This window comes from Cavia porcellus, unplaced genomic scaffold, assembly GCF_034190915.1.
Source record: "Cavia porcellus strain 051 isolate PalLab524CR breed Dunkin Hartley unplaced genomic scaffold, mCavPor4.1 scaffold_7, whole genome shotgun sequence".
NCBI lineage: Eukaryota > Metazoa > Chordata > Mammalia > Rodentia > Caviidae > Cavia > Cavia porcellus.
In genome coordinates, this window is record NW_026947490.1 from 56,353,970 (window position 1) to 56,368,451 (window position 14,482).

The 14,482-nt window shown below is 33.3% G+C and overlaps 1 protein-coding gene across 6 annotated transcripts in view; it reads right to left on the reverse strand.

The window, feature by feature from the left end:
• Window positions 1–14,482, reverse strand: part of Nme7 (NME/NM23 family member 7) — a 226,127-nt gene that overhangs the window by 111,588 nt on the left and 100,057 nt on the right. For all 6 annotated transcript variants that reach the window (XM_063253631.1, XM_063253632.1, XM_063253630.1 and 3 more), the window contains 2 exons: window positions 7,979–8,043; window positions 5,480–5,548 (listed from right to left, as the gene is read on the reverse strand). In XM_063253631.1, the coding sequence (XP_063109701.1) occupies window positions 5,480–5,548; window positions 7,979–8,043 (134 nt within the window). The remainder of the gene's footprint in view (window positions 1–5,479; window positions 5,549–7,978; window positions 8,044–14,482) is intronic.

The following is a 14,482-nucleotide window of genomic DNA, read 5'->3' on the forward strand; positions in this document are numbered from 1 at the left end:
AGCACTAGCTATTATGATATCTTGTTTTCTCCAAAACAGCTGTTTCTACCATCCAATCTTCTCTGCTTCATTTCTGTTGAGCTCTTTTTCTGTCATTTGTTGTCAGTTTGTCTTCTTCATTTCGCTTTCTGCTCCATTCATGGTGGCCTCTCTGCCACTGTTTCTGAAGTCTTGGTATTTTCCTTTTTTAGACTATCCTACAGTATTCTCTGTAGAGTTGAATTGGTGGTTGCAAATTCCCCTAGTTCCTCTTTATCTTGGAAGCACCTTGTTTTTCCATCAATTTCTAGGATATATCCATCTTGGCTGGAGGTTGTTATCTTTCTAAGCTTGAATTATTTCCCCACACGCTCTTCGGGAATACACATCTTTCAAAAGAAATACAGTCAACAAGTATATGAAAGTGTCCATATCAGGAAATGAAAATAAAAATTACTTTGTGTTCCATCTCACCCCAGTCAGAAAGGTGTTCATTAAGAAAACAAAAACCTCCCTATTGATTTCCATTGTTAGCTATATTAATTGTGTTTTCACTAACAGTGTAGAAGAATTTCTTATTCTCACATCCTGTTTAGTGTTTATTGTTTTTTTTTTTTGTTTTTTTTTTTCTTAATGATCACCTTTCTGACTGGGGTGAGATGAAAGGCTAAAGATATGGGCATTTTCATATACTTGTTGATCTAGCTATTCCACTCTTAGTATGCCTGTCAATAGATGAATGGAATATATAAAACTCAGCCATAAAGAAGAATGAAATCAAGTCAATTGCAGGAAAATGGATGGAGCTGAAGATGTTAAGTGAAATAAGTCAGACTTCGAAAGACCAGTATTCCATTTCCTCTGCTATGTGTAATCTATATAAAAAGAGATGCCTTCAAGGTAGGAGGGAGACAAAAAGAAAGGAGGAGGAGGAGGAAGAGAAGGAGAAGGAGGAGTAGAAGAAGAAGGGGAAGAGGAGGAGGAGAAGGAGGAGGAGGAGAATAAGGGGGAGAAGCCAAGGGGTATAATGCAGGCAATGGATATTATCAAAGCATGTTATATGCATAAACTAATATACCAAATGTAACCTACTATTCTGAATAACTAATATGTACGAACAAAAACTAACTGTAAGACACTTTTCAAATATGTTGAAACCTATAAACATAAATTAAACAAAACTCAAGAAAATAAATGTAAAGGAAAGTACAAGACATCATAAACAACTTAGCCCAAAACAAAACCAAAACATCTTTAAAACCTCTGAGGAAGCAAAAGACACGTAACAGCAGAACAAAGATAAGGCTGACAACCGCAAAATACCTGTCAATCCAAAATTCTATACCCAAGTGAGAGAATATTTTTCAAAAAAAATGAAAAATAGATTTTTTTTTTTCCCCACAGATAAGAGTTAAAAGAATTTACCACCAGCTGTCTTAAACCAGAAGAAATGTTAAAGAAATTTCTTCACACAGAAAAGTAATATCAAGCAAAAATACAGATTTGGGCAAAACATCAGTATACTTTTTTCTTATTTTAAGAAACTTCTAATTTTTCTAATTTTTAAAATATAACTATTTAATACAAACTATGTTAGTATTATACTGCAGTGTTTATGATACATATAGAAATAATATGAACAACAACAATAGCACATAGAATAAGAGAAAAAATAAAAGTATACTATTTAAGATTTTTAACCCTATGTGAAATGGTACAATAGCACAATCAGGAAAATGGCCTCTCAGTGTCTGGGGGAATCATCAATAAAACTTCTTTTCTTCTCTCCCTTGAATAACAAACACTTCAGGCAGAAGTAAACATTAAGATTTTGAAGCACACTGCCAGTTGGGATATATAAAGATCAGCAAAGAGTCAGGAGCTGAGTAAGACTCTAGGAAGGTAATAAGAGTAAGGTCAGATAATGCAGAGCCATGTAAGCTATTTTAATAACTTTGGAGGTTTTATTATATACAACACCAAAGGAAAGCAATTTATTACAGGCATTAAATATTAACCCAAACTGTTACCTTAAAAGGATAGAAATTAAAAGAGAGAAAGGAGTTTATAATTAAGAGGGTACACATAACCCTGCTTATGAGAATCCCTACATGTATTCCCCAAAGTCACTTTGCTATTTCACAAAGGTCATATGTAATTGACTTTTTACACATGATTATGTTGAGTCTGATTTTATGCCTCATGATTCTGAAGTACTGCCTACACATAAATGTCTCAGCCAAGTTCTTAGTAAGAGGAGAAGGTATAAACACATGTCCCAAAAAAGGAAAAAATAATTCTGTCTGTCTTCTGGGATTGCTTCCTTCCTTTTCTCATTCCCTCCTCTTTGTCTCTCCCCATTGGCTTTTAGTGTTGATAACAGATACCATTAAAAAGCAGATAGACAGGTTTGTTCAAAATGCAAAAGAAAGAAAGAAAGAAAGAAAGAAAGAAAGAAAGAAAGAAAGAAAGAAAGAAAGAAAGAAAGAAAGAAAGAAAGAAAGAAAAATGCTGTGCTGCTTGCATTGTTTTGTTTTGTTCTGATTTGCTTTGTTCCGTTCTCTTTTGTTTTATGCTCTTTAAAATAAAAAGATGTTGAGCAAAGAATCCAATCAAAAACATAACATGATTCTTTAAAAACATGACTTAAAATTTAAGTTCCCAGCTTTTACCTAAGGAACAAATTTTCTAAACAGAAGTGAACATGTTTCTTTCCAATCTTTTGCTGACCTATAGTAGTTGCACGTAGGATCACTTGATCTAATTAGGTTCTATTCTTACCAATACCTGAGCTCCACAACTGCTAGGATGCTTTGTGTTTACCAGTGATTGCATGGCATTTAGTATGTACTATGTATATAGTGAATTTGTGATAAGAGTACAAAGGAATTATCACCATTTTATGACAGTAAATGCTGAAGCAGGAAATTCAAATGTCATAAAGTGGTGAACAGAGAATTACCACCACACAACTGCATTCAATAATAATAAAAACAGCAGCTCATGTTTACTGAGTATTCTCAATATGAAGGAGTGCTTTACCTAATTTTTTTCATTTAACCTTCTCAATAATCTCACAAAGTAGTAATGGCATTATTCTGATTTTATAAATGAGTTAACCAAGGATTTAAAAAAGTAAGTGACTTTATAGTCAAACAACCAACTCCTCTGAACCACATATTTTAAATGTTAAATTGAACAAATAAAGGAAAGAAAAATATGGAGGAAAGATTAAGAAATGGACGACAGATATCATTGTTTGGATAAATAATGTTAATGTAAGTGACTTTAACACTTAAAAATCTCTTTCAAGTATGAAAAGAATATGTAAAATTCTAAAATACGATGATAAGCTGTTAAAGAAAAATAAAAGTTCTGGTTTTTCAAAAGAAGGACAGAACACTATCAGTATGCTAGATTCAAAACAAAGTATTTTTAATCATATTTATTTATAGGGATTATGTGGCTGACAAAGGCTCAGGCCAGTTTGTGGATGATTTTTTATTTTTCTAAGTAAGTAGAAAGGAAATGCATAGAAAAAGGAGAGCAGGAGAATCTATTCTCACTGTCACAAGTACTGTAGTGAATTTTATGCTAAAATAAAAGCCAAAATTTTCTAGAAAACAGAGATAATAGCCAGTGTACTAGCATAAATGTATCTAAGAAAATTTGACAAAGATGAAAGGAAACTAACTTCTTTTGAATATCCTCTGTGTGCTGACCCATTAAGGAATGAGATTCAGTTCATTGGAATATGGTCAATTTGTTTTTAAGAATGCATCGCACTGCCCTTCGAACAACAACCTTTAAATTATTTAGTGTCAGTCACACTTTCAGTTGATTATACCTGCATTTATGTTACTAAAATGGGTATTAAGTGCCTCTGAGAATATTATCAATTTTATCTACAATGTCAAAATGTATCATCATCCAACTGGTTCTTGTTGATGATACCTATTTTTGTTTTTTTGCAGGCTCCCTGTATGTCCTGGTTCCATTAAGGAAATAGCATTATATTTTTCACTGGCTCTCAAGGATAGGAATCTATTAGTCAATGGGTAAGGCAGTTATCAGAAAAAGTAAGAAATGCTTAAATTGCTTAAAATGCTTTTAAATTGACAAATAATTGTATACATATCTGTGCTATAATGTGATGTTTTGATCTATATATATATATATACATTATAAAAAGACCTAAACAATTCAATTAACACAAATTTACCTTTCTTATTGTGATGAGAATGTTGATATTCTATTTTAGCACAGACATTATTAGTAACTGTGGTCACCATGCCACACAATCAATCATTAAAACTTTACCCTCCTTCAGTCTAATTAAAGCTTTGTTCCCTTTGACCAGTACCTCCCTAATTCCCATGCTGCTTTCTTCTTAGCAGCCTCTGGTTCCATGAGTCCAACTTTTTAAACTGTACATAGATGAGATCAAACAGTATGTGTTGTTTTGTGCCTAGTTTATTTCACTTAGCATAAGGCACTCCAGGTTTATACATGTTATTGCAAATCAAGGAATCCCCTTCTTTTCAAAGGCTGTATGGTATATGCTATGTTTTCTTCACCGTTTCATCCAACGATGGACATTTAAGTTGTTTCAGTTTCTTTGCTACTTTGCATAATGTTGAAATGAACATGGGAGTACAAATATCTCTTCAACATACTGATGTCAATTATATGGACACATACCCAGAAGCATAACTGCTGGATCATAGAACAAATCCATTTTTCTCATCAGTTTAAAAGATTTTTGTTTAATTCTGTTTAATTTTTTAATGCATCTCCTTACTGTTTTCCAAAATGGCTGTACATATTAATGATATTAATAGTGTTCAAGGGTTTTCTTTTCTCCATATTCTTGACAACATTTGTTGTTAGCTATCTTGGACAGTAATCATTTTAACAGACATGAGAAGACATCTCAGTGTGCTTTTTAATTTGCATTTCCGTGATGTTTACAGATGAACACTTGTTCATATATCAGTTGGTCGATCACATCTCTTCTTTTGAAAAATACCTATTCAGATTCTTTACTCATTTGTAAATCAGGTTATTTGGTCTCTTGAGTTGAATTCTTTACATATTTTGAATATTAGCCCCTTATCAGATGTATAGTTTGCAAATCATACAATAAGAAATATTTTAATAATTTTTTGTTGTCTTGTGAGACAAGATCTTGATACATAGTACAGTATAGCCTTAAACTCACTATGTAGCCCAGACATGACTTGAACTTGTGGCAATCCTTCTGCCTTAGCTTCCCAAGTGCTGGGATTACAAATGCCCACTACATGGCTTGGCCAACCTTACTGACTATTGATTATACTGAGATTCCCAAGACTTGAGACACAAAAAATTGTTTTCAAGGGGCCAGAGAGTGAGCTCAGCGACATTAGCACCAGCCTGGCAGGTGTGAGGTCCTGAGTTCGATCCCATACAAAAAAATTTTTTTTCAGTATTAATGCTTTCCATTTATTTCAATACTTACATTATACTCAGATACTACTCCTTTATAAACTTCATAGAATTCTTCAACATTAACCCGGTCCATGTTGAACTATAATTAAAAATAGAACAAAATAAATCCATCAACCAACCAAGAAAATAAATAAGCCACACTTAGCACTCAGTGTTTATCCTTCCTTGTTTCTATATTCACTTTAAAATGCAAATCTTGAGTAATTTACTCTTTGAAAAAAAAGTGTTAAGATAGTTGACTAATAACAATGGATAATAGTTATTGAGTACTTAATGTGTCATACCCTATTCTATGTTCTTCACATACATTATCCCATTTAGGTAAGGCAATGGCACAGATAGTAATAAAAACCCACATTCGTTTACTGATGGGGCTACTAAGATGGAGAAGGCTATAAAACCTCTCAAAATTAGCATTCTGTCTCTAGCATTGATCTCATTGATCATGCTGTTATCACAAGCCCTATACTTCTTTGAAAAAATCATTCTTGATATAAAAAGGATAGACCCAATGTAATATAGCTTACTGATAGACAAAAATTACAAGGAAAAATATTACTGAAGAAAAGCATTTTAGGTTACAGTAGAAGGAATGGAAAATAACACTATTTTCATCCCAAACATTCCAAACAATCCCCAATCTAGACTGTATCAAACCACTTATACATGTCATTGGGATTGTTATTACTCTTCACAAACAATCAGAGAGTGCTTACACAGTGAAGCAAGTCTAGAACAACTTACTCTTATCAAAGTTGGATTGAAATTTAATTGAGTTAAATTTCACTATATTCTAGGATCTCAAAATTAAAACCTACTTCTTAATAATCTCTGAATTTCTAATTTTATTTTCCCCTACTTTGCTTCTTTATTGTTGCCAAGACTGAGAAACTTTTTCCTATATGGATAATAACTCAAGCTCAAAAGATTTACCATCAAAGACAACATTACTTGCATAGAGAGGGAATTCCACTGATTGCAGTAGTTTTATTCTACACTCATAAAAATTTATTATTAATGCAAAAAACCCAGAAGATATAACTTATTAAATACTTAGTACTGGGAGCTTCTAGTTTAGAGAGTTTCTAACTATAAAGCACTGTGTATGATTACTTCATTTACTCTACAGAATAATTCATTTGATAAACAACCGTTCTTGTTGCCTAGATAAGAAAACTGAGGACAGGAATGCTTGACAGTTAGCCACAGCATAAAGCAGCTGACCCCAAATTCAGAAGTAATCTGACTCCCAAAGTCAGTAACTGTACATGCCATGCATTCTGTGCCTCCACCACAGGCTCCATTAAGTAGCTACTGTTAAATCACTATGTTGGATTGCAGACCTACAATTAGGCCAACGTTAAAAATATTTTCCTAGCCTGGAATGGTAGTACATGTCTGTAATCCCAGCATTCAGGAGGCTGAGGCAGAAGGACTGCTGTGAGTTCAAGGCCACCCTGGACTACAAAACTTCCTATAATCATTTTTAAAGTAGGCTTGAGTGTACTAATCCTATTATTATATCATCACTTTTAGAAAGTTTTGGTTAAGAATTTTTTTATAATCCTATAAGACACTCCAAATACCATTTTTCTCATCATTTTAAAAGATTTTTGCTTGATGAAAGTCCAAACTAGTTATACTTGTTTTTTAAAATTTTTAATTTTTAAATTGAAGAATAGTAATACTATCATGGTGTAATAGTAATATGGTATACAGTGTAATATTTCAATTCAATTCATACATACAATGTATAGCAATCAAATCAGGATAATTAGCAAATCCACCACCTCAAATATTTATTGTTTCTTTGTGTTAGAAACGTTTAAGATCTTGCTGGGGAGTGCAAGTGACCAAAAAGAGGATGAAATGCACTAACTCCAAAAAGCTCTTGAGGGAGACTCTATAAATGTAGACTCTAGAAACACCAGAGCAGAGGACAAAAACCTGAACTTAATTCACTGCATTATCTGCTTGGGATTCCAGAACCCAGAAAACTCAGCTTAATTTCTCAGTTTGATTCGAGTTTTCATTTCTAAGAACTGTATTTTTGGATTAATTTATTTTGTGACTTAAGTTCCAAGAAATGAATAAACTTACTTTATAAGCACAAATTGTGTTATTTTAACATTAGTTCTCTTAGTGAAGGATTAGGACTGGGAATATAGCTCAGTAGTATTGTACTTGCCAGGCAAGCACAAGGTCCTGAGTTCAATTCTCACTATGGAAAGAAAGGGGGGGGGGAGAGAGGGAGAGACAGGGAGAGAAGGAAAGGGAGAGAGAGGGAGAGGGAGAGAGAGGGAGAGAGGAAGAGAAGAAGAGGGAGAGAGAGGTATTTTATGGATAAAATCATGAAAATCATGTCAAAATTTTTTAATTATAAAGTTGTGAGGTCAGGAAATGTGTCCATTATTTTTAATCCATTTTCACAGGTATAGAAAGGACATTCAGGAAAAAGCAGTCTAAAGCAAAATCATCAATTCATCACGCTTTACAGCAAACTACCTACCATCTGCATGGCTGAAATTTCAAAACACGCATCCCGAATAGCCATCAGGATCTTTCCCAACAGTCCTGGAAATGAAGAACAAAGGAAAAAAAAATTATGAAGCATTTTACTGTCTGAGAAATGCAAACTTTCTACATCAATGTAACTTGCTTAAACATCATATAAAGAAAACACAAATTTTTCAAGAAAAAGAAAATCTGTAGTACTATGCATTACATTTAATCATTTCCTTCCCTCAGTAAATGCTTCAGGACTATCAATGAAGGTTCTAAGGATAGTGCAAAAACAAACAAAAGAAAAAAACAAAAAACTTTGAAGATACTATTTTGCCTTTAAGCTTCCTAAAGTCTGACGATGTTGAGAGAATGAAAATCAAACAATTTAAAAATAACACTACCAAACACTGAAACACCAAGACACTAGACAGAAGAAAATCAGAGAAAAACTAAAAGGAGAAAAGTCAAATTATAATTGAAAAGTTGACAGAAGCAGAAATGAAAATACTAATTGTCTTTAAAGGTTATGGACAGGGAATACAAAAGGCACACATGAGGGGAGTGTTGCTCCAAAAAGAAAAACAAAACTGAAAAGGAAGAGACATTTAACCCAAATTGATAACGGCCTCTCATGCACAATTTTTATCTTGCAGATGAATATTTTTTAGAAGGTCTGTATAAACTGAGAGGATGAGACCAACTTTGAGATTCTATTTGCTTTCTATAAAAATCTGTCTTTTTTAAAGTGAATTAAAAATTAAAACTCTCTTAGTCTCTTACACACACACACACACACACACACACACACACACACACCATATTCTGGATTATCTGGATACTTACATAGAAACCCCAATCATTAAATAACATCAAACCTTAATGTGTGTATATTGTGCCTTTTTCTTTATTTCTATTAAGTATAATGGCAAATAAACTCAAATATTTAAGGCACACTGTATGTTTAAGGCCCATATACATTGTGAAATGATTACTACAGTCAAGATAATAACATATACACCACCACACATACTTGAAGCAATTCTTAATTTCCTCAAAAATACTCGTAATCAAAAAAACAAACAAAAACATGTGCTCAGCATCCCATTCCCAGAGACTAAAGCAGTCACGTGAATACCATTCTAAACTATTTCTTGATAGCTCCATACGTTAATATATTTTTGAAAAGTAAAATTTGGCACTGCCATGTATGTTGTTTTGTAACCTGTTTCACATAACAGAGTAGAAAGGACAACATTTTCACCTTGATAAATTCATGTCATCGTAATCTTTTAATGATATAATTGATAATATTTTCATATCCCCATTACCTCCCTTACTTACACCCTTCCTTTCTCCCTTTATTCCTGCCTCTTTTCTAATAGTAGTCTCCTTCCTACTTCCATGTCATCTCTTTTAGAGTGCAAATATTAAGGAGAACAGGCAATACTAGTTCTTTTGTATCTGCTTTATTTCACTTAACATGACTTCCTATCCGTTCCATTTTTCTGTAAATGGCATAATTTTGTTATTCTTTATAGCTGAATAATATAATCAAGCTAATTAAAATACCTATCGCCTAACACACATAGCTTTTCTTGATTTCCTCTGCTTAGAAACATTTTGCAACAGCACGTTTATACTACACCTTCTTCATCCACTCATCTTTTGATGGGAATCTAGGCTGGTTCCCTATCTTGGCTATTAGCAATTGTATCACAGTAAACATGGTGTCCCTGTAGTATGCTGACTTTAATTCTGCAGGGCATATACCAAGGAGTGGTAAAATGATTCGTGGCAGCTCTAATTTGAGGTTTTTGAGGCACCTCCCTATTGATTTCCATAGTGATTATATGAATCTGCATTCCCACCAACAGAGCACAATAGCTCCTTTATCCCACATCCTTGTCAGCATGTATTTATGTATGTGTGTGTATAATAGATGTGTGTGTGTGCATGTAAGTAGGCAGCTAGGTAGGTATATGCATTGCATTCCCTTTTTTTGCATTTTATTCTTGATAATAGTCATTCTGACCACAGTGGGATGAAAATTCAATGTATTTTGATTTGCATTTCTTTAATGGCTGAATATGTTGAGCACTTTCCATACACTTATTTGTACTTCTTTTGAGAAGTGACTCTTCATGTCTTCCCACTTCCTGATTTGACTATTTGATTGCTTTGGTGGTTTGTTCATATCTTTGTATGCTGCAGATAGTAGTCCAAAGACTTAGGCAGCAAAGATTTTCCTCAGTTCTGTAGCCTGTCCTTCACACTCGGTCAGTGGTTTGCTTTGCTGTACAGAAATGTTTTAATTTGTTGCAGCACCATTTGTTGATCCTGCTATTATACCCTGTACTATCAGAATTCTATTCACAAAGTCTTTTCCTAGGACTTCAAGTGTTTTTCTAGATGTTTCAAAGTTTCGGGTTTTGACCTGCTTTGGGTAGATTTTTGTATAGGGTGAGAAATAGGGATCTAGTTTTACTCTTCCACATACGAATATCCAGTTTTCCAGGCATCATTTTAAAGAGACTGACTTTTCTCAATGTATGTTTGTGAGTCCTTTGTCAAGAATTATATAGCTATAGTTGCCTGGGTTTGTTTCTGTTTCTCCTATTCCAATTTGTCTATGTATTTATTTTTGTGGCATGCAGTTTTTTGTCACTGTGGTTTTGTCACATAATTGTAAACTGAATATTGTGATGCTTCTTTTGCTCAGGATTGCTTTGGCTATTTTGGTCTTTTGTGTTTCCATAAAAATTTTGAATTATTTTTTCCATTTCTGTGAAGATGTCTGGGATTTTCATGGAGATTGTACTGAATCTGTAGGAGATTTTTAGTAATATGGCTATTTTAGCAATGTTAATTCTCCTGACCCATAAACTTAGAATGTCATTCTACTGTCTGTCAATTTCTCTCTCCAGTGTCCTGAAATTTTCATTGTAAAAGTCTTCCATCTCCTTGGTTAGGTTTATCCCCAGGCATTTTTTTTTTTTTTTTTTTTTTTTTTGGTCTCTTTTGAGACAGGGTGTCTATGCAGTTCAGGCAAGTCTTGAGCTCAGTTTGTAGCCCAGGCTGGTCTCAAACTTGCAACGATCCTCCTGCCTCAGCCTCCTGAGTACTGGGATTACAGGTGTGAACTATCATGCCCGCTTTATTTTATTTTTTTAAGCTACTGTGAATAGAACTGTTTTCTTGATTTCCTTATCATCTAGTTCATTATTGATATACAGAAAAGCTATCCAATTTTTGATGTGGATTTTCTATCCTGCTGTGTGTATCATTATTTGCTACCTTACTACACACAAGTAGTGGTAGTTGAACTGTAGCAGGCTGATGATGTGAAAAAGACAAACAATTTACTTCTAAAACATGAGACATTTGAACCAAGTGGAGGCCAAATGAGATAACAGTGTGCTATGGAAATAAAGGCTTCTCAGAAGTTTGAAGACACAAAAGTCATGAGCTGAATCATCACTGTGGAACAGGATCATGCCTAATTCAGAATCTGTAACATATGCATGTTGAACTTGGTTTTGATAAACATCTTTTGTCATAGTCATGCTACATTAATATTCATGGTACTATGTATGAAAGTTTACATTTTGTTTTATGTTTGGACACACTTAAGATGCATTACTAAAAATTAAAATAGTCAGCATTGAGAGATCATGACAATTTTTCCTCTAAAAAGAAACATGATCCAAAGAAATGAGGAGGCACTGAAAATAATGACCAAGATAACACAAAATAAAAATAGTATTTTCAGAAGCTTGCTAATATAATGTGACAGGTAAGTTGGTCTGAGGGAGAAATAAAGAATAGAAACAATAGTAGGCTTTTGAAATCTAGGCTTTTCTGATTGGAAAAACATCAGTCTTTAAGTGTTGTGTCTTGTTTTGGACCCTGTAACTGGGATGGTAATAGTATCAAAAGAAGTAATGAATATAAAATATTTCCAAAACAAGCTAAAAGATAATTTCAAAGTTTTAAGTCCAAGTGATGAGAAGAATACTGACACCTTTAAGAAGAAAACAGGTAGCAAAATCAACTTAACAAAAAGAAAAACCACTACATTATTTTGAAAATAAACACAAAATGTCCTATTAGCATGCAGAGTGTAGAAACTGATGAGCATTTAAGGAATCCAGTGACTGACTCATTATGTAAACCCCCTATATATACGACTGATAATACAGGACCACATTCCAATAGGTAGAGCTAGAGAGGCATATAATTAAGTGTGCATACGGGTTAGAGTTGCAATGACAACAGAAGACAATTTCAGTGTATTCAGGAATAACAGTTTCAGTAACTACTGACTTCTTATCAAAAACAATGGAGACCAGTGAATGAATGAATTTTTAAATGTGCTAAAGAAAGAAAAATAAAAACTATTAACTTGAAATTCCTATCAGCACAAAATCTTTACACAATGAGAGTAAAATACAGACATGTTTGGGGCTAGGGATTTAGCTCAGCGGTATAAGCACCTGCCTTGCAAGCAGGCAGTCATGAGTTCGATCCCCGGTACTGATAAAATTAAAAAATAAAAATAAAAATAAATTTTAAAAAAGACATGTTCAAATCAAAGAAAACCAGAGGAATTTGTGGTTACCAAACCTGTACTGCAAGAAATGCTGAAGGATATTATTCAAGTTTTAGGGAAATTAAATGAGATAAAAACAGGGGGAAAAATAATGGCATAGCTAAGGGTAAATATGTAGCTAAATACAGTTTCCTCTTAATTCCTTTAAACTACATGTGCCTAATTAAACAAAAATTTTAACACTATATTGATGATTTTATCTATATTTATAATACATATTAGAAATATATCTTAAACCAGGTAGAGGCAGACTTACACAATTAAAAAGCCTCTACACTCTCACTGATGTGGCAACACATTATTAACTCTGAGCAGAATGTGAAAACTAAGGAGGTCATGTAGTTACGGAGGTCTTCCAGATGCTGACACATTTAATTACACCATATTACAAAAATTGGTGATATCATTGTCAATTGCATCAGAATAGCTTCATGTGCTGGGAAGCTAAAATGCTCAAGGTAGTAAGCAGTTTTCCAAGGTTTCAATTTTAATTTTCATTTGTAATTTATCTTCACTCGGATTTTTTATTTGGCAACAACAGTTGTCAGCTGTTTTCTCTGAAATGATACACTCACTTGATTTTAAAGAAAATGTCTGCCAGATATTCAAGTTTGGGTAACCACAGTTTGTCATTCTTTCAAGTAAAAAAATGGTATTCTATGAAAAAAAGCATTTAGTAGACTTCATAATTCTAATAATTATACAGCATAAGTGTTTTTCCTAAAGACACCTATTGCATATAGCAAATGTACTATATTTTCCACTTCTTCACATGAAGTAGTAAGATGATCTGTATTTGAAGGTCAAAATAAATCAAACTAATAATTTTTACTGCCTCTTCAGGGACAGTCTTAAGTGAGAAGGGCTTTTCCTCCCCTTCAAGTTAAAACATTATACTTACTAGTACATGTCACTTGCTTTGATTCATTTGAGAAGGTGCCAGCAGCTTTCCCCATCATTGCTTTGGCACCATCAATGCAAATGTCAACAATTTAAAAACACAATAAGCTCTCATTGTTATTATGAAAAAGTTTTGACCTCATAGATCCATAAAAGGGTTTCATTTATAACAAAGAAACTGACATGATTACATAAGAATCCTGCTCTAAGCATGAAAACAGTATTAAGCTTTAAGCATTAATGTATATGAAAGGAAATTTATAATGTCTATAATAACCTATATCTATTATAAAACTATAATCACTTTAAACTATGTCCTCCTGTGGAATGTATCATTTGAACAGAGTACTATCCGTAGATAAACCAAGAGGAAGCTATAACCATGTAACACTGTCTTTCTGCCAAGGACAGAATGGTCAAACATCTATTTGAAAATTCCTATTTATTTAGGTCATGTGAAATTATTGTATTCATATTGATTATCCAAGTTATTAATGTCCAAGAATATGACTTTTTCAAAAAATATTTGCTCAGTTATTTGTGGAGGTAGAACACATGGGCACTTAAGAAATCTGTTCTGTGTTAACAGCATGAGACAATTGTTAATAACCATATGTCCTATATTCTGTCCCAGGGAGAAAATGTTCAGTTGACTGAACAAATAGTAATAACAATATAAATAAAGCTACACATATAACATAAAATAAAAGTGAAATTGTATGCTAGGCAGCAAAGTGCAATGGGTCAAACAAAGCAGACTACTTTATTTGGCTGATGTTTGCATAGTTAATTTGTTTTACAGTAGTTTGCTTATAACTCTATGAATGGTACCTCTTAAATTTTCTGAATGCCAAATCACTTCCTTTCCATCTCCACTCCCAGTATCTCACTTCATATCCTTATACCTCTCATTTGGATTATTCAAAAGCCTCTTTTCAAGTATCTTCCCTATATAGCCAACCATATAATGTCATATATTTATTAGCCTGTCTTAAAAAC